The 24,924-nt window shown below is 40.7% G+C and overlaps 1 protein-coding gene across 6 annotated transcripts in view; it reads right to left on the reverse strand.

The window, feature by feature from the left end:
* adgrl3 (adhesion G protein-coupled receptor L3) overlaps positions 1-24,924 on the reverse strand; it is a 1,193,186-nt gene that overhangs the window by 943,702 nt on the left and 224,560 nt on the right. For all 6 annotated transcript variants that reach the window (XM_031903606.1, XM_031903589.1, XM_031903595.1 and 3 more), the window contains one exon: positions 18,714-18,938. In XM_031903606.1, the coding sequence (XP_031759466.1) occupies positions 18,714-18,768 (55 nt within the window). In that variant the 5' untranslated portion in view covers positions 18,769-18,938. The remainder of the gene's footprint in view (positions 1-18,713; positions 18,939-24,924) is intronic.

Below are 24,924 nucleotides of genomic sequence, written 5' to 3' on the forward strand. Positions count from 1 at the left end.
GTTGGCGGGTGCGTTGGCTGGCTGACCACAGGTGCCGATACATGTTGTTGCCCTACTGTTCCCTGGGAGCTGTCCCTGCTTCTTCTAAGTCTTTTTCTCCTCCTGCCTCTCTGACTCTCCGTCTCTCCATCTGAACTATCCTCCTCTTGCTCTCTTCTTCTGGGCACCCACAAAACATCAATCTCCTCATCATCATTCTCCTCAGATGCATCAGTTTCTTCTGACAGCTCACAGAAGGCAGCAGCAGCGGGGACCTCATCACACCTTATGTCCATCTCTGTTGTGTTGCCTGCCTGAATTATGATATCTGGTGTAACGTCCTCATCTCCTTCAGGCAATAATGGTTGCGCATCACTCATGTGAAAATAACTCCTCTGATGAGGATGTTGTGGCAAAGTTAGAAACGGTAGAGGATGGGGTGTGCTGTGTAAGCCAGTCAACTACCTCTTCAGCATTTTTGGAGTTCAGGGTAAGTGCCTTCGGAATACTGGTCGATTTCCTAGGGCCACAGGATATCATAGCAGCACGGCCCCTAGTGCCTCTGCGTGGCGGCCTGCCTTTGCCTGGCATTTTTTTTATTTTTACAAAACAACAACAACAACTTGGGTGATGATTCTGGACACGGAATTATTATTGTTATTTAGACAGAATGTGAAAAAGCTCACACAGCTAGGTGGCACTTGGTTGAAGAAGACACTGGGTAACAAGGCCTGCAATGGCAACGTATACAGTAGTGCAGTGCTGTCCAACTGGCGGCCCGCGGGACCCCCCTCTGTGTGGCCCCCCACCTGTCTGGCTGCTTTGATGGTTTACCCTTGTATAAGATTTAAATGGTATCAGTACTGAGATTAACTGCCCCCCCTGCATTGTTCTCACCTCAGATTCAGGCTGTAATCCCTCTGTATTGTTTAAATATGTAATCCCCTGTACTGTTCACACCTTTTAATCTATGCATTGTTTACCCCCTGCAGTGTTGACACCTCAGGCTCAGGCTGTTCCAGATAGGAACTGAAACGTCGGACTGAATAAAGCCTCACATTTATTCATCTACACCTTTGTGATTTTTCATATGAAAACCCTGCGTGTGCTGTCAATCCTACCCTGAGTGTATATATATATATCTAATATATGATATCTAAATATCTAAATAATAAGATAAATTTAAAAAAAAATAATAATAAATCAAAAGTGATCTCTGGTTGGTGCTGGTGGTGAACTACTAGGAGCAGCACACCAGTCCCCAACACAGCTAGACTAATAGCACTGGGCACTATAAATTACAGTAGCAAAGTAAAAAAACACAAATAAAAAAAATGTGAATGTGTGGTTGGTGTCTCCAACAACACACACAGATGGAGCTGCAGTACACAATGAAAAGAAGACTAGAGTAACAGTAATCAGAAAATAAAAGCAGTCCTTACAAGGTCTATTGGGTTACAGCAGATGACGAGATCAGCAGGACAGCTGCCCACAGCAGCTACATACAGAGCAGTATAAAGTAGATTACTAGTCAGCAAAACTACCTAAACTGTCCCTCAAATCCCTGCACAGCTCTCTCCCTATGCTAATACAGAGCAGTATAAAGTAGATTACTAGTTAGCAAAGCTACCTAAACTGTCCCTCAAATCCCTGCACAGCTCTCTCCCTATGCTAATACAGAGCAGTAGAAAGTAGATTACTAGTCAGCAAAGCTACCTAAACTGTCCCTCAAATCCCTGCACAGCTCTCTCCCTATGCTAACTCTTCAAGCACACACAGGCAGAATGTAAAATGGCTGCTGGGCTTCGGTTTATATATGGAAGGGAGTAGTCCGGGGGTGGTCCAGGGGGGAGAGCTGCCTGATTGGCTGCCATGTATCTGCTGGCTCTGGGGTGAGAGGTCAAAATTTGGCGCCAGCTAAGGCGAACCCAAATTTCGAACATCGCTAAAAGTTCGCGAACTTGCGAACACGCGAATTAGTTCGCCGGCGAACAGTTCGCTACATCTCTACTGATCAGTCCATTAAAAAAAATGACAATTACTGCCACACAATGCATTTAACAAATCAGTAAGTTAAACACAGTGGTAGGTAAAAAAGCAGCATTAACAATGAAAATTGTCAGTTGCACAGCAGGTAACTGTGGCAAATGTATAAGTCTAGTATCAGATTATATAATACTTTTTACTCCCTGGGAATACATTTATTGTATGTGTTCTATTAAGAAGACATAAAACATCTTTTATACTGTTACACTTTCCACGTTTCGATCAGATTTATTTCAGCTCTATTTTTATTTTAAGGGGACATAAACCTAGATTTTTCACTTAGCCTTGTATGATTATAGATTATAGATTGTAAGCTCTACGGGACAGGGACCTCCATCCATCCATTGTGTCTTTGACTCTTATCTTATTGCAACTGTATCTTTTATTTATTTGTGTTTATTGTAATACTTTCTATTTATACGCGTTTCGTGACAGCGCACTTCCTCAGAGAGGTCTCTGAGGACGTGCGCTGTCACGAAACGCGTAAGACCTCAAGCTGTGTTTTTTAGATGTGCAAATAAAGGTTGATCGATTTTAATACCAACTGTTGCAGCTTTTTATGCTGATCTGGAGTGCACTGCTAATGTGTGAAGTTTTGTGACGAGATTTGTCCGCTGGCTACGGACTCGGGGCGGGAGCACCCGGGTCAACAGGACCGTTTAGTAAGCATAATGCTTTCTTTTTTGGAAGTGGATTCTCCCTGGCCGTGAGTTTTTTTTACCTGAGTGCAGGGTCCGGGGCAGGCTGCACCTGGACCAGAGGATTTGAGCGGTGAGCAGTTTTTATGTGGGGAAACCTGTATTGCTTTTTCCAGATAGGCACCTGTATTTTTAAACTAATTTCCATGTTTAAACTAGCCCTGTGGATATATAATTTTTTCGTGTGGATATTTTGCAACTAACAAATGACCTCCTATCGGCAAAAGCCAAAAAACACTACTCGCTACTAATACTTCTCGATCTCTCTGCTGCTTTTGACACTGTGGATCACCCTCTTCTCCTCCAGTCTCTCCGCTCTCTTGGCCTTCGTGACACTGCCTTATCCTGGCTTTCATCTTATCTCTCAGATCAATCCTTCAGTGTCTCTTACAATGGAGCATCGTCTTCTTCCTTGCCTCTTTCTGTCAGAGCTCCTCAAGGCTCTGTCCTGGGCCCCTTACTATTTTCTCTCTATACTTCCTCACTTGGCAAACTAATCGATTCTTTGGGCTTTCAGTACCACCTCTATGTTGATCATACTCAGATCTATCTTTCCTCTCCTGATCTCAGCCCAGAGCTTCTAACTCGTGGTCTCTTCCTGCCTGTCCGCTATCTCCACTTGCATGTCCAAACGTTACCTTAAATTAAATCTCTCTAAGACTTCATTGTTCTCTTTCCCCCATCCAACGCCCACATTGTTCCCGAGGTATCTATAAAGGTTAACAATTCTACCATCACCCCATCTTCCCAGGCCACCGGGGTTGGGGTTATCCCTGATTCTGCCCTGCCCTTCACTCCTCATATCCAGTCACTTATGAAATCATGTCACTTTCACCTAAGAAATATTTCCAAAATACGATCATTTATCACCCAAGATGCAGCCAAAATTCTTATTCACTCTCTTATAATATCTCGCCTGGACTACTGTAACACCCTATTAATTGGCCTTCCCCTCCAAAGACTGACCCCTCTCCAGTCCATAATGAATACTGCTGTCAGCCTTATACACCTCTCCAACCACTCCTCCTCTGCCATGCCACTCTGCCAATCCCTGCACTGGCTTCCCCTCCCATCCAGGATAATTTAAATTAATGACTCTCACATTCAAAACAGTTCATAACTCTGCCCCATCCTACATCTCTGAACTTATCTCTCAGTACCAACCCGCTTGTTACGCTCCTCTACTGACCTGCTCCTCAACTCCTCTCTCATCCATCCTCACACATTCGCATTCAAGACTTTGCTTCTCTCCTGGGTCCCCCTGCCAGCGATTCCCATTCCTGGGAGCCCCTCCAGCCCCACTAATAGTGGGCTGTTCTGCACATCTGGGCAGAAGTCACGGGCCCCTGCAGGTTCACGGAACTAGTATTTTAGGGTACTTTTCTACCCATGTTTAATTTAATATGGCCTGTCATAGAAGTCCAAACATGACTGGATTTGGGCACTTGGTTTGTCAGACAGGAATATTTGGGCAGGGTCAGGTCACACAGTAGTAATTTCATCTTTCTATTATGTTCCCACAAGGAGTTATGGACATTTTATCATTGGTCCAGTCCATATACTCAAGTGGTCATAAAACTCACACTGTGTCCTGCAAATGACGACACCCCTTGCATTCCTGAGGGAGAGGGGAGTGTCCAGTTACCTGATGCCCTTGCAAACTGGGATAAATAGTCAGCTCTTCTGACTACACTTCGAATTTACTTTGGAGGACTAATTTCAATTGGAGGTTTATCCTGGGGTTTTCCCTTGCCTCCAGGACTAGAAGGACTTTGCTTGGTACAGTATAGGACTTCTATGTTTTTCACTTTTATTTTACAAAACTGTTTGTACTTTTTTTTATCGTATGTCATTTTTGCAAAATCTTGTATATATGCACTGGTATACCTTTTATAATATTAAATATAAAATTTAATAAGTTTGCCCTCGACCTCCGAGTGTGTAACTGTGTTGTGTGCCTTCTGCATGTGGTATGCTGATTAACCTTTTGACTGCTGGTAAGGAGAGTGTGTGTGTCAGTTCCTTACATTAACCCTTTCTATACTAGTGTGCTTGGCATCTTTCATCGCCAATGTAAGAAGCATGAGAGTGGTGGCAGCAAGTTGTGTATGAGTTTATACGTGTTGATTGGTCTTTGGGGTGCTGTGATGCTAGTCTGACCTGTGTGCAAGGTGTGTGAGACTGAGCAGGTGACCCTCTAGACAGCCACGCCTAAAGTCACGTGCGTCTAAAGTGGTGTAATCGTGACACCTAGGAATATTTTTCGTGTTATATTTTCATCTTAATGCCTGTACATGCCACTAAGTTTGGTAAAGTATTAACACAATTCAACTGTTTAGCAGACCCCTGGCATTAATGTTTAAGATATGTGAGGCATATGAAGGGGTTACATACAAGCTTGGGATATTTTTACAAATTTCATTAAAAATCACCATGTTTAACAAAAACACTAACACGGCCTCTGAGCAAACGCATGTAAAGTGTTTACCTCTATATATCTTTGATAGCAGCCACTAGACAGAAAAATGAAGCCAATATTAACACTGCTAAAATATCCCTGGAAAAAGCAGAACAAAAGGTAGTAACTGACCCTAATAACGCCTACAAAGAGGACCTGGTGAATGTGCAGAGGCACCTGTATGTGGAAAAGTTCTTTCAAAGAGAACTATAAACCTCCTGGTTTGAGAAAGGGGAAAAAACAGGAAGCTACTTGCAATACTAGCTGGGGATGATAATCCCCATAATGTAATAGCAAACATAAAGAAACATACTCTCACAACAAGAACAAATAGTGAAACGCTTCAAAGAATACTTCCAAAGTATATATGCAGCCCTTCCCCCACTCCCACAAGAACAACTATGTAAATTCCTAGACAGTATAGAACTCCCCTCTATCCCGCCAGACAGCAAAATGCACCTAGACAGAGATATCACTATAGAGAAGACAGAAGAAGCAATTGCAGGTATGTCACCTGGCCGTACCCCTGGCCCAGACGGCCTCCCAGCTGAATGGTACAAAGCCCACTCTAAAAAGTTCGCCTTGATAAAGCATCATATGCGAAACGCGCGTCGGCGTTGCAGCCCGTTGTTTGTTATTTGCTATGCTTTGCTAACTTGAATGATAATGGCTAATTCTAGATCAAATAGGGACAGTTAATGTTGATGGCACCAGCTTTTGGCTGCCAAGGGACATGAATAGTGGCTCCCTTTTGTGTTCTGTAATACTAATGGGAGTTATAATTCGGCCAGAACACCACTAAGAGGAGAAAATCCGCTTGATATTCTTGTAATATAATCGTATCCGATAGCACCTGCACTCAAACACTGAGGCGGGTGAGTGGATTACATACAATAAGCAACTCACCGACCGACATATGTGGCACTGAATATTTAGACGGGAACCCATGGTCATTTGGGGGACCCTCGCCGGTGAAAGCACCTCTGGCTAGGTAGGCGCACTAGTGACACAGATAGTACCATGGGCGCACTTGTTGGTTATAGTATCGGCAATTAGTTCTTAGTGTTAAGCCGACCTGTGGATTGCATACTAATTGGACCGACGAGATACCTATCCAACTGCTCCTGTAGTGGAAGTCGGTCCCGCGTCTACCCTATAGCTAACTGATAGTACGGGTAGTCGGGCTTGTAATATATTCGGTGCCGGATGACTCACTTGTCGGGACGCACTTGGTAAGTGGAAGTGCGGACAAGGAGTTCCCCGTGCTAAACGGTCAGGCAGACTATACAGTAAGCCTATGTACTTAATTCCGGTAAACATATTGGCCAAGTTAAAGAACTCTATTTGTATCCAGCTACTCTTGAATGACTTCTAGAGATTATTAGGAGTTAAACTGCGCCGTCCGGAATAAAGAATAACTGTGTTCTGATCAATGATTTAATTTCAAGCACTGAAGCACAGTGATGCAATAAAGGTTAATTGTAACCCGGTATAGTATGCAGTGAGCAATGTAACGGTTAACTCAGCTCACTCTGGCGTAATTCTATAATAGAATTCTATTGGATTTATTAAAACAACTAATTTTCCCTGTAAGGCCGTGATAATATAGTCAGACCCTGACCCCGGGAATACTAACTATAACTCCCATACATTGTTAGTTGGGTGTGAATAACAGAGGGCGGATCTGGGATTTTCAAGGTATCACCGTGGTGAAACCTATATTCGCCTTACTAATACATGCTAGTAGCTCACAATAGATACAGTGTGACTTATCCATGTTAGATTAGTAGATCCCCAACACTTACTGTCTCTTAGTAGCAATTCCAGCAGAGCAAGATTCTTTCTTTGCGATACTGTTACAATGTTGCAATATAGAAAGTGAAACTGTTCTAATTCTAACAAACATAGGACTGCTTTTTCTTTTAATCTTTCCCGTCCCCTGAACATATTTTTAAACCAATCTCTTTTAGAAGTTATATAAATAAAGGTTTATTTTAACTCTATACATGGTGTGCCTTGATCAAGTGTATGTCTTTTCTCGTTACTTAACCTAGTTCCTTACTACATTCAAGTGCACCCACAAAAACAGCTATAGTGCGTGGTTTAATCTCAAACTTAGGAACACTCTAAAATACTGTCCCCCAAACTATGCACCTTATCCAATAACATAACAGACACCAATGTTCTCCCAGAATCATGGCACATATCACACTTACCGTATATACTCGAGTATAAGCCGAGGTACCTAATTTTACCTAAGAAAACTGGAAAAACGTATTGACTCAAGTTCATTATCATTAGTAAAGTACACCTAGGGGCGATTTACTAATCCACGAATGGATCGAAAGCGTCCGAATGCGTTTTTTTCGTAACGATCGGTATTTCGCGATTTTTTTGTTGTGTCTTTTTCGTAAATTGTTGCAACTTTTTCGTAGCCATTACGACTTGCGCGAATTGTTGCGACTTTTTTGTAGCCGTCGCGAAAAAAACGGAAAGGTTTGGCCGCCGTTTATTAGCACTCAATACGAAAAAGTCGCGACAATTCGCGCAAGTCGTAACGGCTACAAAAAAGTCGTGACAATTCACAAAAAAAACGCACAAAATACGAAAAAGTCGCAAAATGTTCATTTCCAATCCATTTTTTTCCCATTCGGGATTCTGATTCGTGGATTAGTAAATCAGCCCCTTAGAGTGACCCCCTGTGAACTCTTCATAAACATATAATGTTGACAGCTGCAGATTAGGGAAAGGTGGATTGAGGACCCCTTGACCCTCCTGCCTTGAAGTTGCCATACTAATATGAAGATACTTTAACATTTAGTTTAAAATAATTAATTATAGTCCCACTTTTGTCCAGTGGTTCTTTTGCACCTATAGTAACTGCCTCCTTCTATTTACCCTTTTGTACCTTATTATGCAGTTCCCACTTCACTCCATATTCACTGGGCGCATCTTAGAGGTTTCTGTGCTACTTCACTCCATATTCACTGGGCGCACATTCACTGGGCACATCCTAGAGGTTTCTGTGCTACTGCACGCCATATTCACAGGGTGCACATTCACTGGGTGCTGCCTGGAGGCCATTAATACTAGCCACCCCCACTCATTTGTATTTAGGGCAGTTACTTGGGATTTGATCCCTGCAACTAAATAGACACAATAATGAGGTTTATTATGGGAGAACAATGTTAATGCAATTTTCTCACCTAACAAATTGCATTCAGTTGCATTCAGGACTAGGCACTAAGCGCGCACACAGTTACAGACACGGCCGTGGCTATAAGCCGAGGTTCCGTTTTTCAGCACATTTTTCGTGCTGAAAAACTCGGCTTATACTCAAATATATACGGTATTCCTAAAGTTGGCAAACCCTCAGACAACTACGCTTCCTACCGCCTTATCCTTACTAAACTGTGATACACAAGATTTTGCAAAAGTGCTAGGTAACAGGCTAAAACGAATTGTAAGATCTGTAATCCATCCTGACCAAACAGAATTTATGCCACAGAACGCTACAGACATAAATATCAGATGGCCATTTAATAATCTAGAATCTGGGAACAAAGGGAACAGAATAGTGGTATCCCTCGATACAGCTAAAGTAAGGTGACCAGATTTTCATTGTGAAATCCGGGGACAGGGGAAAGAATGGCGGCAAGCAACGCGGCAAAATTTTAAGGCCACGGCCACTTTAGGAGACACCCCCCCAATAAACCACACCCCATTTTACAGGTATTTTAAAAGATATTTTACAAAAACAGTGAAAGCCAATGAAACATAAGGGTTATGATGCATGCAAATTTCATTTATAATGCCCACAAAACTAATAGAAGGTTGCAGTTCCATGTATAATACCCCCCAGAACTCATATCAGGATGACACAGTAGCAGTTCCATGTATAATACCCCAGAACTCATAGCAGTGCCAATTCCATGTATAATACCCCTCAGAACTCATAGCAGGGTGACACAGTGGCAATTCCATGTATAATACTCCCAGAACTCATAGCAGGGTGACGCAGTGTCAATTCCATGTATAATACCCTCAGAACTCATAGCAGGATGACACAGTGGCAATTCCATGTACAATACCCCCCAGAACTCATTGCAGGGTGAGGAGCAAGTCACACTATAACTGCTGATACTCTCTTGTTGTTTGTTCAGGGCAGACTCAGCTGGCTCATTAGACTACTGATAAGAGATGTTTGATGTGTGTTATACATTGCTGAAGTCTTGGCAGGCTACATGATTGATGTGAAAGCCTACAGAGTCTGCAACAAACGAACTACCGAAGAGCATCAGAAAACTTTTAGACGCATGTTCGGCTTTGCATGTCAGTATGCACAGCACTGGAGCGGCCAGCTTTAAAATTGTTCAACAGGAGGGGGGGAGAGCGATCCAATACCTTGGTAGTCAGTACAGGTCTGCAACCTCAGCTAAGCACAACTGCTTCCTCCAGAAAGAACAGGGCGGGTCCTTAAAATAACACGCCTCTATTGGTCAGGCACTATGCTAGCAGCCCTATAGAATGCTGAGTAATGTAGTTCATTAGACCTGAGGCCGTGTTTGTAAATTTGTTAACTATGGGAAATTAGGGATCTTATGCTTGCAAACGGGGACGCTTCACGGGGACGCTTCACGGGGACACTTCCCACGGGGACAAGGGTCCTGAAACGGGGCCTGTCCCTGTAAAACAGGGCTATATGGTAACCTTAAACTATACAGAGGCCCCCAGAAAACCATATAGTTTTGGAAAGTACACATTTTGATGAATTCAAAATAGGTAAAGTTATTTTTGTACATCAAAGTTACACATGGCAAAGCTATGCTAAAAACAGATCAGGAACACTAATACTGGGAAAAGAATAAATAAACGACAAAAATTGTCCAAATCAGTGACAACAAAATAAGTCACATGACAGTGTAATTAGTGGTCATAATATCTGATCCAATAGTCACTCTGTCAAAATAAAAACATTTTAGGGAAAAGAAACTAAAAACAAAGTGGTTAAATGGAAAAAAAAAATTGTGTTTGTGTCTACATGTGTAAAGGATGTATGACAGTGTGTAAGTTGTGTATATAAGTGTGCAAAATGAAAAAATGAAAAAAAAAACTGCTAAATTGTGTGTAAGTGTATGTAAGTGAGTGTAAGTGAGTGTAAGTGTGTGTAAGTGTGTGTAAGTGCAAAAAAAACCACCTTACCTGTCCTGAAGCAGGGATCACTTGGCTTTGTCCTCCATGCTGCAGTCAACTCAGTGGGCAGCGGCGCTGGGGGGGGAAGCAGGAACAAGAAGCAAACGCAATGCAATCGCGTTGCAGGACCAACATGACAGCCCCCTTGGCTTGTTGCCCAAAGGGGCTGTCTTCACTAAAAAACCCTCTGCAGAAGTGGCCGCTTCTGCAGAGGAAATCTTTAATTGCCAAACAATGTACGAGACACGTCATTGGCAGTTAACCCTTTAAGTGCCAGCCGAATTCGTCATTTCGGTTCCCCCCAGTGCCAGACGTTTTTTAAGCATTTTGTACTCATTCACTTTAACAATGTTTTTTGGTAGGAAAACCTACATGAAACTAGGGAAATTATATATCGTTTTTTTCGTCACTAATTGGGCTTTGACATACATATCAAATTTTATAACTTTTCTGGAGATATGATGTGTATTTTGGGTGAAATATGTAAAAAAAAAAAAAATTATGAAAAATTTCTGTATATTTTGAGGTTTTTTTCCATAGAAAAGTTAATTTTACACACTTTTTTTTGTCGTTTGTAAAAGCCCTGATACTCCCAAGTCCAACGATACCAAATATGTGGTGGTACCCCACAGTTCCTGTCCAGAAGTAACCCCCAAACTAAAGCAATACTTAGTACAATATCACACCAGAACAAAGCGGAAAAGCGCTTGTAACAGTTGATGCAGCATAACTTATATGTAAATCTAAAATATCCCCTCATGTTCAGTATCTTTAGAAACTACAGACCTTCAGGTTTCTAGGTGCAATGTAGTTTTCTCTCAAAAGCCAAATACTTTTTGTCAGTGCATTGTGCAATTTGGAGCTTTTTTTGACATTTTTTTTTTTTCTAAAACGTAAACTTGGACGCATGATCAAATGTGGATTTGACAAAAAAAAAATCTCATAAAAATTTTCTAACAAAGGCAACTTTGAAAGACAAACTTCTCCTGAATAAAATGATGCCCCATATGTATGGGTGCACATAAAGACATGGGCACCAAACACTCCAAAGCAGGGGCAATGCATAAAGGCAATTACAGCTAAAAATTTGGGGGCTGCGCTCTATGTGCACTACCTGCAATTTTTCAGTGTTAACCCCCCCTACCTGTGAAATAACCCCCACAAACTATATATTTCTGAAAAGTGCACACCTTCAGCTATTCAGAGACACCACTCTTCTCTTTCTACATGGAAAATTGTGGATGCAGTCCCTTGCAGAAGTCAGCGCTTTGGTCAGAAATCAAGGAAAAAAACAGATACAAACCTAGATTTCTCCCCAAAATCTCCATGGCAACTACCAAAAACTTACTAAACATCAATCTGCAAGTTCCCCTGAATAAAACGATACCCCATATGTATGGGTGCACATAAAGACGTGGCCACCAAATGCCCCCAAACAGGGGCAATGCATAAGGGCAATTTCAGTTGAAATTTTGGGGGCTGCGCTCTATGTGCACTACCTGCAGTTTTTCAGTGTTAACCCCCCCTACCTGTGAGATAAACCCCAAAATCTATATATTTACGAAAAGTGCACACCTTCAGCTATTCAGAGACACCACTCTTCTCTTTCTACATGGAAAATTGTGGCCGCAGTCCCTTGCAGAAGTCAGCGCTTTGGTCAGAAATCAAGGAAAAACCAGATACAAACCTAGATTTCTCCCCAAAATCTCCATGGCAACTACCAAAATCTTACTAACCATCAATCTGCAAGTTCCCCTGAATAAAACGATACCCCATATGTATGGGTGCACATAAAGACGTGGCCACCAAATGCCCCAAAACAGGGGCAATGTATAAGGGCAATTTCAGTTGAAATTTTGGGGGCTGCGCTCTATGTGCACTACCTGCAGCTTTTCAGTGTTAACCCCCCCCTACCTGTGAGATAACCCCCACAATCAATATATTTACGAAAAGTGCACACCTTCAGCTATTCAGAGACACCACTCTTCTCTTTCTACATGGAAAATTGTGGCCGCAGTCCCTTGCAGAAGTAAGCGCTTTGGTCAGAAATCAAGGAAAAACCAGATACAAACCTAGATTTCTCCCCAAAATCCCCATGGCAACTACCGAAATCTTACTAACCATCAATCTGCAAGTTCCCCTGAATAAAACGATACCCCATATGTATGGGTGCACATAAAGACGTGGCCACCAAATGCCCCAAAACAGGGGCAATGCATAAGGGCAATTTCAGTTGAAATTTTGGGGGTTGCGCTCTATGTGCACTACCTGCAGTTTTTCAGTGTTAACCCCCCCTACCTGTGAAATAACCCCCAAAATCTATATATTTACGAAAAGTGCACACCTTCAGCTATTCAGAGACACCACTCTTCTCTTTCTACATGGAAAATTGTGGCTGCAGTCCCTTGCAGAAGTCAGCGCTTTGGTCAGAAATCAAGGAAAAACCAGATACAAACCTAGATTTTGGTCAGAAATCAAGGAAAAACCAGATAAAAAACCTAGATTTCTCCCCAAAATCTCCATGGCAACTACCAAAAACTTACTAAACCTCAATTTGCAAGTTCCCCTGAATAAAACAATACCCCATATGTATGGGTGCACATAAAGACGTGGCCACCAAATGCCCCAAAACAGGGGCAATGCATAAGGGCAATTTCAGTTGAAATTTTGGGGGCTGCGCTCTATGTGCACTACCTGCAGTTTTTCAGTGTTAACCCCCCCTACCTGTGAGATAACCCCCACAATCTATATATTTCCAAAAAGTGCACACCTTCAGCTATTCAGAGACACCACTCTTCTCTTTCTACATGAAAAATTGTGGCCCCAGTCCCTTGCAGAAGTCAGCGCTTTGGTCAGAAATCAAGGAAAAACCAGATACAAACCTAGATTTTTCCCCAAAATCTCCATGGCAACTACCAAAAACTTACTAAACATCAATCTGCAAGTTCCCCTGAATAAAACGATACCCCATATGTATGGGTGCACATAAAGACGTGGCCACCAAACAGGGGCAATGCATAAGGGGGGGCTGTGCTCTATGTGCTCTACCTGCAGTTATATAGTCTAAACACCCCCATACCTGTGAAATAACCCCCGCAAACTATATATTTACAAAAAGTGCACACCTTCAGCTATTCAGAGACACCACTCTTCTCTTTCTACATGAAAAATTGTGGCCGCAGTCCCTTGCAGAAGTCAGCGCTTTGGTCAGAAATCAAGGAAAAACCAGATACAAACCTAGATTTCTCCCCAAAATCTCCATGGCAACTACCAAAAACTTACTAACCATCAATCTGCAAGTTCCCCTGAATAAAACGATACCCCATATGTATGGGTGCACATAAAGACGTGGCCACCAAATGCCCCAAAACAGGGGCAATGTATAAGGGCAATTTCAGTTGAAATTTTGGGGGCTGCGCTCTATGTGCACTACCTGCAGCTTTTCAGTGTTAACCCCCCCTACCTGTGAGATAACCCCCACAATCAATATATTTACGAAAAGTGCACACCTTCAGCTATTCAGAGACGCCACTCTTCTCTTTCTACATGGAAAATTGTGGCTGCAGTCCATTGCAGAAGTCAGCGCTTTGGTCAGAAATCAAGGAAAAACCAGATACAAACCTAGATTTTGGTCAGAAATCAAGGAAGAACCAGATAAAAACCTAGATTTCTCCCCAAAATCTCCATGGCAACTACCAAAAACTTACTAAACCTCAATTTGCAAGTTCCCTTGAATAAAACGATACCCCATATGTATGGGTGCACATAAAGACGTGGCCACCAAATGCCCCCAAACAGGGGCAATGCATAAGGGGGGTCTGTGCTCTATGTGCTCTACCTGCAGTTATTTAGTCTAAACACCCCCATACCTGTGAAATAACCCCCACAATCAATATATTTACGAAAAGTGCACACCTTCAGCTATTCAGAGACACCACTCTTCTCTTTCTACATGGAAAATTGTGGCCGCAGTCCCTTGCAGAAGTCAGCGCTTTGGTCAGAAATCAAGGAAAAACCAGATACAAACCTAGATTTCTCTCCAAAATTTCCATGGCAACTACCAAAAACTTACTAAACATCAATCTGCAAGTTCCCCTGAATAAAACGATACCTATGTCTGGTTGCACATAAGTACATGGCCGCCAAACCTGAAAATGCATAATATTGGGGCTGCACTCTATGCACCCCTTTTTTTTTGCCTGCACCCGAATGAATGGAATACGCTCGGGTGCAGGCACATGTAGCCGATATACACATGAAAACGCGTGAGAATGCAAAGTCTCGCGTTTTCATGCGTATATCGGCTACATGTGCCTGCACCCGAGCGTATTCCATTCATTCGGGTGCAGGCACAAGTAGCAGGCGTAGGGCTGAATTTTCGGCAAGCGTTTTTCCACTTGCTGAAAAAAATCAGCCCTACGCCATGTGTGGCATCAGCCTAACCCTTGGCAATAGAAACTACCAGAGCAATCTTAGCCTTTCTAGAACAACTGAAATCAAATGAAGTTAAAATGGAATAAAACCAGGGATTCAGAGCCCTGGATCCACCAACGTCACTGCAAATTCAGCACCCAATAGCAATAAAAAAAGTTACAATACAATACAATAATAAAAAAACAGAAATCAATTATGAAAATGCCAAAAAAACACTAAAATGCAACCAAATAAATCAGATAATTATAGAGCAAGATCAGAAATAAAGTTTTAGTAAAAAAAAAGACTGCCAAAGAAAGCAAAGAAAGAAAGAAAAGAAAAGAAAGATAGAAAAAAAAAAAAAAAAGTGTAAGTGTAAGTGTGTGTGTGAGTGTCTGTGTGTGCTTGGGAAAGTTGTAACTAAGTGTGTATGTGTGCAAAAGTGTAATAATGACAAAGATAGAAGAAAAAATTGAAAAAAAAAAAAAAATTTTAGACAGTTGAGATAGAAATAAGCAAAATAAACAGTGGTAGAGAGTTGTAGTTCAGCTTACCCAAGGCAGGCAGGCGATCAGGGGCGACCAATCTGGCAGGAAGGCAGCAGGAAGGCAGCAGGGGAGCTCCATCAGGTCCGAAGTGCGCAGCAGGAATGAGGAGCCGACAGTAGGCGGCGCTATTTAAAGGGACAGCAGTGGACACGTCATCATCGCGTGTCCACTGCTGTCATTGGCTGGCGACGCGATCGTGGGACCGGATCGGTGAGTATGACCGCTTGTGCTCGTTGCCTAGGGGGTTGTGAAGGGTTTACAAGCGCTGCGCTGCTTTAAAAGCGAGCGCAGCGCTTGTAAACCTGATAGTGCTGTAGGACGTAGATTCTACGTCCTGTGGCACTTTGGTCCTTTGCTACCCAGGACGTAGAATCTACGTCCCATGGCACTAAAAGGGTTAAAGCCTATTTCTACAACAATGTGCCACACCTGTCATTGGCAGTTAAAAGGTTAAAAGACTAATTCACAAAAGTGGAGATAGAGGTTTGTAAATAAGGTGGGAAATCCAACAAATCTATCTCTACTTTTATTTTGTCTCAATATCACCACTTTTGTGAATTCCCCCCTATGGCTTATGAAACAATGTAAAGGTTTTGTACAGTGTAAGCCAGTCCAAAAGTTATAGGGTAAAACTTTATGATGTTAAATAATTCATTTTGCCACCTTTGGGTAGAACTCAAAAATAGAACAAGTTTATACAATACAACAATGAATACATATACATAAAGACCCCATTGTACTCTGCCTTACCTTCCTGTATTTATTCATAGACATCCTAATAAATCCATACCAGGTCTAAATCCCATTTTCCATAACCCACCAATGAAACATAACAAAAGTGGAGTAAAGGTAATACAGTTATTGGCTTACTATGATAATTATAGTAAGTTGGGTTGAAAAACATAGTAACATAGTAAGTGGGTTGAAAAAAGACATACGTCCATCACGTTCAACCATAATGCCTATATACTGTATAACCTGCCTAACTACTAGTTGATCCAGAGGAAGGCAAAAAAACCCCATCTGAAGCCTCTCTAATTTGAAAAACAAGGATTAAAAACACCAGCATCTTTTGAATTACAAACTGACTGACATATAGCAATGTGGGTTATGGAAAATGGGATTCAGACCTGGTATGGATTTATTAGGATGTCTATGAATAAATACAGGAGGGTATGAAACACGTAGGGCAGAGTACAATGGGGTCTTTATGTATATGTATTCATTTTTGTATTGTATAAACTTGTTCTATTTCTGAGTTCTACCCAAAGGTGGCAAAATGAATTATTTAACATCATAATCATACTTACTTACTTCTTCCAGGCAGCAGAAAAAAACCTTGTTGGGTCTTCTAGCAGGGCTGCAACTTAGCATAAAGTTGCCACATGTATCACTTTCTGAGTATCACTATGCTACAACAAACATGTTAAAGGGAATCTGTCACCCTGACATAAAAAGCTGTACAATAAGTCCTTTTCCAATTACACATGAAACCCAACTTCATTTTTTAATACATCCATACACATTATAAAAGGCATTTAAAAATCCCACCTGCCAATCATATAATGCCTGAGCAACCTCTATGCAAGCATAAGATCCCTAATTTCCCCGTAGTTAACAAATTTACAAACACATCCTCAGGTCTAATGAACTACACTATCCAGCATTCTATAGGGCTGCTAGCATAGTGCCTGACCAATAGAGGTGCGTTATTTTAAGAACCCGCCCTGTTCTTTCTGGAGGAAGCAGTCATGCTTAGCTGAGGTTGCAGACCTGTACTGACTACCAAGGTATTGGTTCGCTCTCCCCCCCTTCTGTTGAACAATTTTAAAGCTGGCCACTCCAGTGCTGTGTATACTGACACACAAAGTCGAACATGCGTCTAAAAGTTTTCTGATGCTCTCCGGTTGTTCGTTCCTTGCAGACTCTGTAGGCTTTCACATCAATCATGTAGCCCGCCAAAACTTCTGCAATGTATAACACACATCAAACATCTCTTATCAGTAGTCTAATGAGCCAGCTGAGTCTTGCCCCCAACGAACATCAGTAGTTATAGTGTGACTTGCTCCTCACCCTACAATGAGTTCTGGGGGTATTATAGAGATAAAGCGCTGGGCATCCCAAAAGGTGTCTGGTTACATCCAGTTGTGATATCACAAGATAACAAATTTAGTTAACCCAAACTGCAATAAAAAGGTCACCACTAGATGCTCCTAGTGAGCTTAGTCACTCAGTACATATTGTAAAACCCAAGACAGGCACCTTTGTGAACATGCTTGCTGGAATGCCTTTGATCTTGTCACATTTGGCTTCTATTCTAATGAAGTGTTAGCTCTGGAGACTAGAACAATGTACAAACAGTCACAGATTGCTGGTGCAAATGATGATTATCTATTTAAAAGCTATAGGAGAAACACCAATATGTGTTCTCTGGTTCTTCCCATTGTGCATTTATAAATATCAGTATGCAGCGTTATATATTAAAATAAAACCCATACCATATGTGTGCTCTTGTAGCTCAGTGAGTAAGTGAAGTAAGATGCAAGCAAGATGTGAGCACAAACAGGGGTATAGTTATAATAAGTTATGTTATAATAAGTAGAGAGGTTGCAAGTTCAAACAAACAAAATAATTGTTTTATTTCTTAGATCACACATTGTTTATTACTCTGCTGCTAGATCGGTATATATTATTTGCTGCGCAGAGTAAATATTGTGCCTGACAATAGCATTTATTAAAGGTGGCCATACACGTGGCGATCCGACGATGTTTCGTACGACCATCGGTCGCACGAAACATCGTCAGATCCGCCACACACCATTCAGGGCTGAATCGGCAGGTAAGGAGGTAGAAACAATAGGATTTCTACCTCCTTCTGCCGATTCAGCTCTGAAGGGAGAATTTTGGTCAGGCGCCTTCTATGGCGCCCGATCAAAATTTTCAAACTTGTCCGATCGGCGAGTCGTCCGATATCGGCAGCTTCCTGCGATATCGGTCGACTCGCCGACATGCCATACACGCACCGATTATCGTACGAAACGAGGTTTCGTACGATAATATCGGTGCGTGTATGGCCACCTTAAGGTGCAAGGAGCTGTAGAGCTCATTCCATCTAATTGTCTAACTAGTGCATGGACATGTGCATGAGGCCCCCCATTCTGACACATACACAAGATTTTGGGGTGATGCAAAGCTTGCCTTAATAACGGTTTCCACAAAATGGCACCTGCCTGCTTGCTGTGATTGTGTAATTCCAAGACTTAAGGAAACTATTTTTATTACTTATTAGTGCAGTCAGAGCAAAGCAGTGAAAAAATTTGAATAAAAAATACACATAACAAATACACATATCATTACTCACATTATAATAATACTTACCATAAGACATTGGTTCTGTGAGAATCATGAACAGTAGAAGCTGTGCTGACCACATTGCTGAGTAGTTTGATAAGATTCAAAATGTCACTGCAATTCTTTTCATTAAAAAAGGCTAAATGTGCTGTTTTGTATGTCTAATTTAGGATTCCCAAATTTAAGAATGATACAATTTCCACACTGTCAATGCAAAATATAAACACATGTAAAAAGGAAAAACTCCAGGACCTAGAAAATAAAGAAAAATAAAAATATATTAACAATGAGTAACCTCACTAAATACGGATTTATAATTACAAAAATTATGCATTTAAAAAAAAAATGAATGTAAAATATCTTTGTCACATGATAATACAGTTTATTTTAAAGACACCTTTTACCACAGGTAAAGACACATTTGTTATGTTTTATGGAGATTTTTTACACCTATAAATTGAAATTACTTTATCAGTAATCACTTTAGGATATTTTAAAGGGGTTGTTCACCTTTATGCTAACTTGTATTATATAAGTAACATTTCAATTGGTCTTTTTTTATTTATTTTTTGGAGTTTTTGAATTATTTGCCTTCTTCTTTTTGGAGTTTTTGAATTATTTGCCTTCTTCTGCCTTCAAATGAAGGTCACTAACTCTAGAAGCCAAATGAGGCTGTTATTTATATAGTGCTAACACATTTCCACAGAGCTTTACAGAGTTTAGGCATCGTTCACATCAAGCCCTATCCCAGAGAAGCTAACAATCTGAGGCCCCTATCACATTCACACATACAATGGTCAATTTAGTCAAAAGCCAATTAATCTGCCTGTATGTTTTTGGAGCATGGAAGAAAACCCACCCAGACATGGGAAGAACATACAAACTCCTTGTAGAGAGTGTCCTGCCTGGGATTGAACAACCCCAGCGCTTCAGAGCAGGAGTGCTAATCACTTAGCCACCATGATGCCCTGCTGTTAATTATTAATACTTACCTGTTGCTAGGGTAATTTGCACCCTAGCAACTAGATAGCAGCTGAAATTCCAAACTGGAGAGCTTCTACAAAAAACACAAATGAAAAATAAAGGCCAACTGCAGATTGTCTCCGAATAGCACTCTCTACATCAAACTAGAAATTAAGTTTAAGGTGAACAACCCTTTTAAGGCCATAAACCATGCCAACTTACAAAAATATGCCTTACAACCAGTGGTTGTAGGTTGTAATCAGTAGGTTGTTATCTACCACTAGAACTTTTAGCTAGTGACCACTAATTTTTTTCACAAACAGCTCAATTAGATCAACCTCTTGATTTAATCCTTTGTGGCCAATGATATTTACATAATTGATTTGGGTTGAAAAAAGATAAAAGCCTATCAGTTCAATCCCCTTCAAATGAACCTCAGCACACATGTATCACATATATATACCAATACCTTTACTGAACTAACATTAGATCTTAAGATAACTACAGCCTTGGATATTACACAAATTACACATGTACTAATATACAATGGCATTTTACATAGATTATCTGTTATCAGCTATGTAACCTGCACTCAGGGCAACAGTATATAATATTTTAATCTGATACATTTGAATTTTTTTGGTGTTACTTTTTGTTTAAAGGAGACATTTTATGTAAAGTTCATATTCAGTTATACTATTCATCCTCCCTCAAAATCTGAAATGTTGCAGAAAGAAAGATGTTTTAAAAACATTTTACCTCCTAAAACTGTCATTATATGAGAGCTGCATACACAACCTCATTAATTAGAAGCCAGAGCAAAATGAAACATGGGAGTTTCGCTTCAGTCTCCCAAAGGAAGTGGTCACAGCACTGACTTTTTACTCAATAGTAGCAGGGAAAACTCCTCCCAGTTTCCTCCTTCTGTGTCTCTCTGCTTGTGCTGCTGCTACTTTAAGTAGCTCTGCTGTGTCAGTGAAGTCTATCTGGGCCGGAGGCTCTGAGCCACATACTGAAGAGTCTAAACTGGAAGCTGGCAAAAGGTCTGGGTTGAGCACAGTTTTCAAGCAGTTATGGACATATTTGAACCCAAAGGTATTACAATAAAAGCACTTACTTCTATTTTACATAGTTTAGTGCATTGTAAAAATTTATGGTATAGATCCCATTTAAAGCATACCTCCCATTTACATTTGCAAAATGCAAAGAGGGCCAAAAAGGAATGCCAAATTTTGTCCATGCTCATTTTTGCAACCACACCTGTATACCACTCCCATTTTACAAAATTTGGCAGGTTATTAAAAGTATGGGGTCTTGTTTTATGTGTTATTACAGTTTTGCTAAAAAAAAAAAGGTTAAATTGCCCTTGGTCTGTTCCACCAAGAGACCTATTTAGTTTGTCCTGCAAAAATAAGTACAGTTAGGAGGTATGGTTTAATACTCTAACTGCCAACGACATGCCTCACACGTTGTTTTGCAGTTCAAGTTTTTAGCGATGACAGCCCCCTGGGCAACGAGCCAAGGAGGCTGTCATATCGGTCCTGCGACGCGATTGTTGCAGGACAGACCTCCAAGCAGCAGACGCGATCACATCACGTCTGCTGCTTGGACCCCACTTCCTTTTCCCCCCCCCCCAAGCGCCGGCCCACTGACACCAGAACTGCAGCAGGAGGACCAGGACTGCAATCCCTGCTTCGGGACAGGTAAGTGTTTTTATTTTTTGCATTTACACACTTACATACATTTATACACACATACAGCACACAATTTAGCAGGTTATTTTTGTTTTTTGTTTTCATTTTGCACACTCATATACACTCATATACACACTTACACACAACTTTTACATATGTACACACATGTATACACAAACTTTTTTTTTTTCCATTTTACCACTCGTATTAGTTTCTTTTCCCTAAAAACTGTTTATTTTGGAAGCGTGACTATTGGATCATATATTCTGACCACTAATTACACTGTTGTGTGACTTATTTTGTTGTTTCACTGATTTGCACATTTTTTGTGGTTTTATTGTATTTTTATTCCTGTATTAGTATTCCTAATCTGTTTTTAGCATAGCTTTGCCATGTGTAACTTTGGTGTACAAAAATAACTTTACCTACAGTGGTGTGAAAAACTATTTGCCCCCTTCCTGATTTCTTATTCTTTTGCATGTTTGTCACACTTAAATGTTTCTGCTCATCAAACACATTTAACTATTAGTCAAAGATAACACAAGTAAACACAAAATGCAGTTTTTAAATGAGGGTTTTTATTATTTAGGGAGAAAAAAAATCCAAACCTACATGGCCCTGTGTGAAAAAGTAATTGCCCCCTGAACCTAATAACTGGTTGGGCCACCCTTAGCAGCAATAACTGCAATCAAGCGTTTGCGATAACTTGCAACGAGTCTTTTACAGCGCTCTGGAGGAATTTTGGCCCACTCATCTTTGCAGAATTGTTGTAATTCAGCTTTATTTGAGGGTTTTCTAGCATGAACCACCTTTTTAAGGTCATGCCACAACATCTCAATAGGATTCAGGTCAGGACTTTGACTAGGCCACTCCAAAGTCTTCATTTTGTTTTTCTTCAGCCATTCAGAGGTGGATTTGCTGGTGTGTTTTGGGTCATTGTCCTGCTGCAGCACCCAAGATCGCTTCAGCTTGAGTTGATGAACAGATGGCCGGACATTCTCCTTCAGGATTTTTTGGTAGACAGTAGAATTCATGGTTCCATCTATCACAGCAAGGCTTCCAGGTCCTGAAGCAGCAAAACAACCCCAGACCATCACACTACCACCACCATATTTTACTGTTGGTATGATGTTCTTTTTCTGAAATGCTGTGTTACTTTTACGCCAGATGTAACGGGACAGGCACCTTCCAAAAAGTTCAACTTTTGTCTTGTCGATCCACAAGGTATTTTCCCAAAAGTCTTGGCAATCATTGAGATGTTTTTTAGCAAAATTGAGACGAGCCTTAATGTTCTTTTAGCTTAAAAGTGGTTTGCGCCTTGGAAGTCTGCCATGCAGGCCGTTTTTGCCCAGTCTCTTTCTTATGGTGGAGTCGTGAACACTGACCTTAATTGAGGCAAGTGAGGCCTGCAGTTCTTTAGATGTTGTCCTGGGGTCTTTTGTGGCCTCTCGGATGAGTTGTCTCTGCGCTCTTGGGGTAATTTTGGTCGGCCGGCCACTCCTGGGAAGGTTCACCACTGTTCCATGTTTTTGCCATTTGTGGATAATGGCTCTCACTGTGGTTCGCTGGAGTCCCAAAGCTTTAGAAATGGCTTTATAACCTTTACCAGACTGATAGATCTCAATTACTTTTGTTCTCATTTGTTCCTGAATTTCTTTGGATCTTGGCATGATGTCTAGCTTTTGAGGTGCTTTTGGTCTACTTCTCTGTGTCAGGTAGCTCCTATTTAAGTGATTTCTTGATTGAAACAGGGGTGGCAGTAATCAGGCCTGGTGGTGACTACAGAAATTGAACTCATTTGTGATAAACCACAGTTAAGTTATTTTTTTAACAAGGGGGGCAATCACTTTTTCACACGGGGCCATGTAGATCTGGAGTTTTTTTTCTCCCTTAATAACGTAAACCTTCATTTAAAAACTGCATTTTGTGTTCAATTATGTTATCTTTGACTAATAGTTAAATGTGTTTGATGATCAGAAACATTTTGTGTGACAAACATGCAAAAGAATAAGAAATCAGGAAGGGGGCAAATAGTTTTTCACACCACTGTATTTTGAATTCATCAGAATGTGTACTTTACAAAAATATATGGTTTTCTGGGGGTTTCTGTATAGTTAAGGGCTGTTATGGCACATATGGCACAAATATGCTGACAGGGGGCTCTGTAAGCTGAGAAATCCATGTGTGCTATTTTAATTTTGGGGTTAGTACATATCCCAGACTTTGGTATATCTATGCATATTGGGCATCACATTGTTCAGTAGACCTCTGGTGTTCCTATTTGGGGTGATTTGCCATTCTACACAACAAATTGTGTGAGATAAATGCAGCAAAATGCAACATTTTTAGGCAATTTTCCGAAATGTCATAAAAACCACTAATTTTAGGAAAGCTTTGCAGATTGGTACTTTGGTGGACTCTTTACCCATGTTGGATTTGTCAGAACTAGCACTTATATTGTAGTGTCACCCACTGTGACCTACAGCAACTTATATTTGCCGATTTGTGTCTGTAAGTTACCCTCCCATATAGATTGTAAGCTCTACGGGGCAGGGACCTCCATCCTCTTGTGTCTTTGACTCTTAACTTATTGCAACTGTATCTTGTATTTATTTGTGCTTATTGTAATACTTTGTATTTATCTATTTTAATACCCGTTTATATTAATGTATTCTACTGTACAGCGCTACGTACATATGTAGCGCTTTATAAATAAAGTTATACATACATACATACATACAGAATGTTTACTTTTCAAAACTATATGGTTTTCTGGCGGTCTCTGTATACAGAGCTTTTGCAAACAGAGCCCCATACGGCACATAATACGCTGTCAGGGGGCTCTGTATGCAAAAGCTGAGATGGCAGGCAAGAATTCCATATACGCTATTTTCATTTTGGGGTTAGTACATACCGCAGGCTTGGGTATATCTATGCATATTGGGCATCAAACTGTTCAGTAGACCTTATGTGTTCCTATTTGGGGTGATTTTCAAAGAAATTTTGTAAGATAAATGCAGCAAATTGCAACATTTTAGGTGATTTTCTGCAATGTCATAAAAATCGGTAAACTTAGGAAAGCTTTGCTTGGCTTGGTACTTTGGAGTACAAAGAAATATGTACCCATTATAGATTCGGGGGAATGTCTGCTTTTAAAAAATATATAGCTTTCTGGGGTGAGCATACTTTTTTTTAGCATTATCACACAAAGAATGTAAATGTGTTTTTGTTGAAGTTACAGAAATGATAGATCATATGGGGGTATGTCCACATTGGGGCCCCTACATGCCACATACTTAGGTAAACCTATATATATTAGGCATCATACTGTTCAGTGGACCCATGGCATTCAAATTTAGGGTGTTTTATTTGGTTACTTTATGAACTGTAGGAGATAAGATACTATAGAAATCTCCATAAAACTATGAATATTTGGTATTGGCACGTTCAGGAGACATGGGATTTGTCAAATCAGTTGTAGTTTCGTGCATAAAATAATTTTTGTTTCTGGTATGTGTGTTTATATTATGGAAAATGTGATTTCTTTTTTTCATTTTTAGACATTTAGAAGCTCTATCTTG

The sequence above is a fragment of the Xenopus tropicalis genome, chromosome 1 (assembly GCF_000004195.4).
Source record: "Xenopus tropicalis strain Nigerian chromosome 1, UCB_Xtro_10.0, whole genome shotgun sequence".
In the NCBI taxonomy this organism is placed as follows: Eukaryota; Metazoa; Chordata; class Amphibia; order Anura; family Pipidae; genus Xenopus; species Xenopus tropicalis.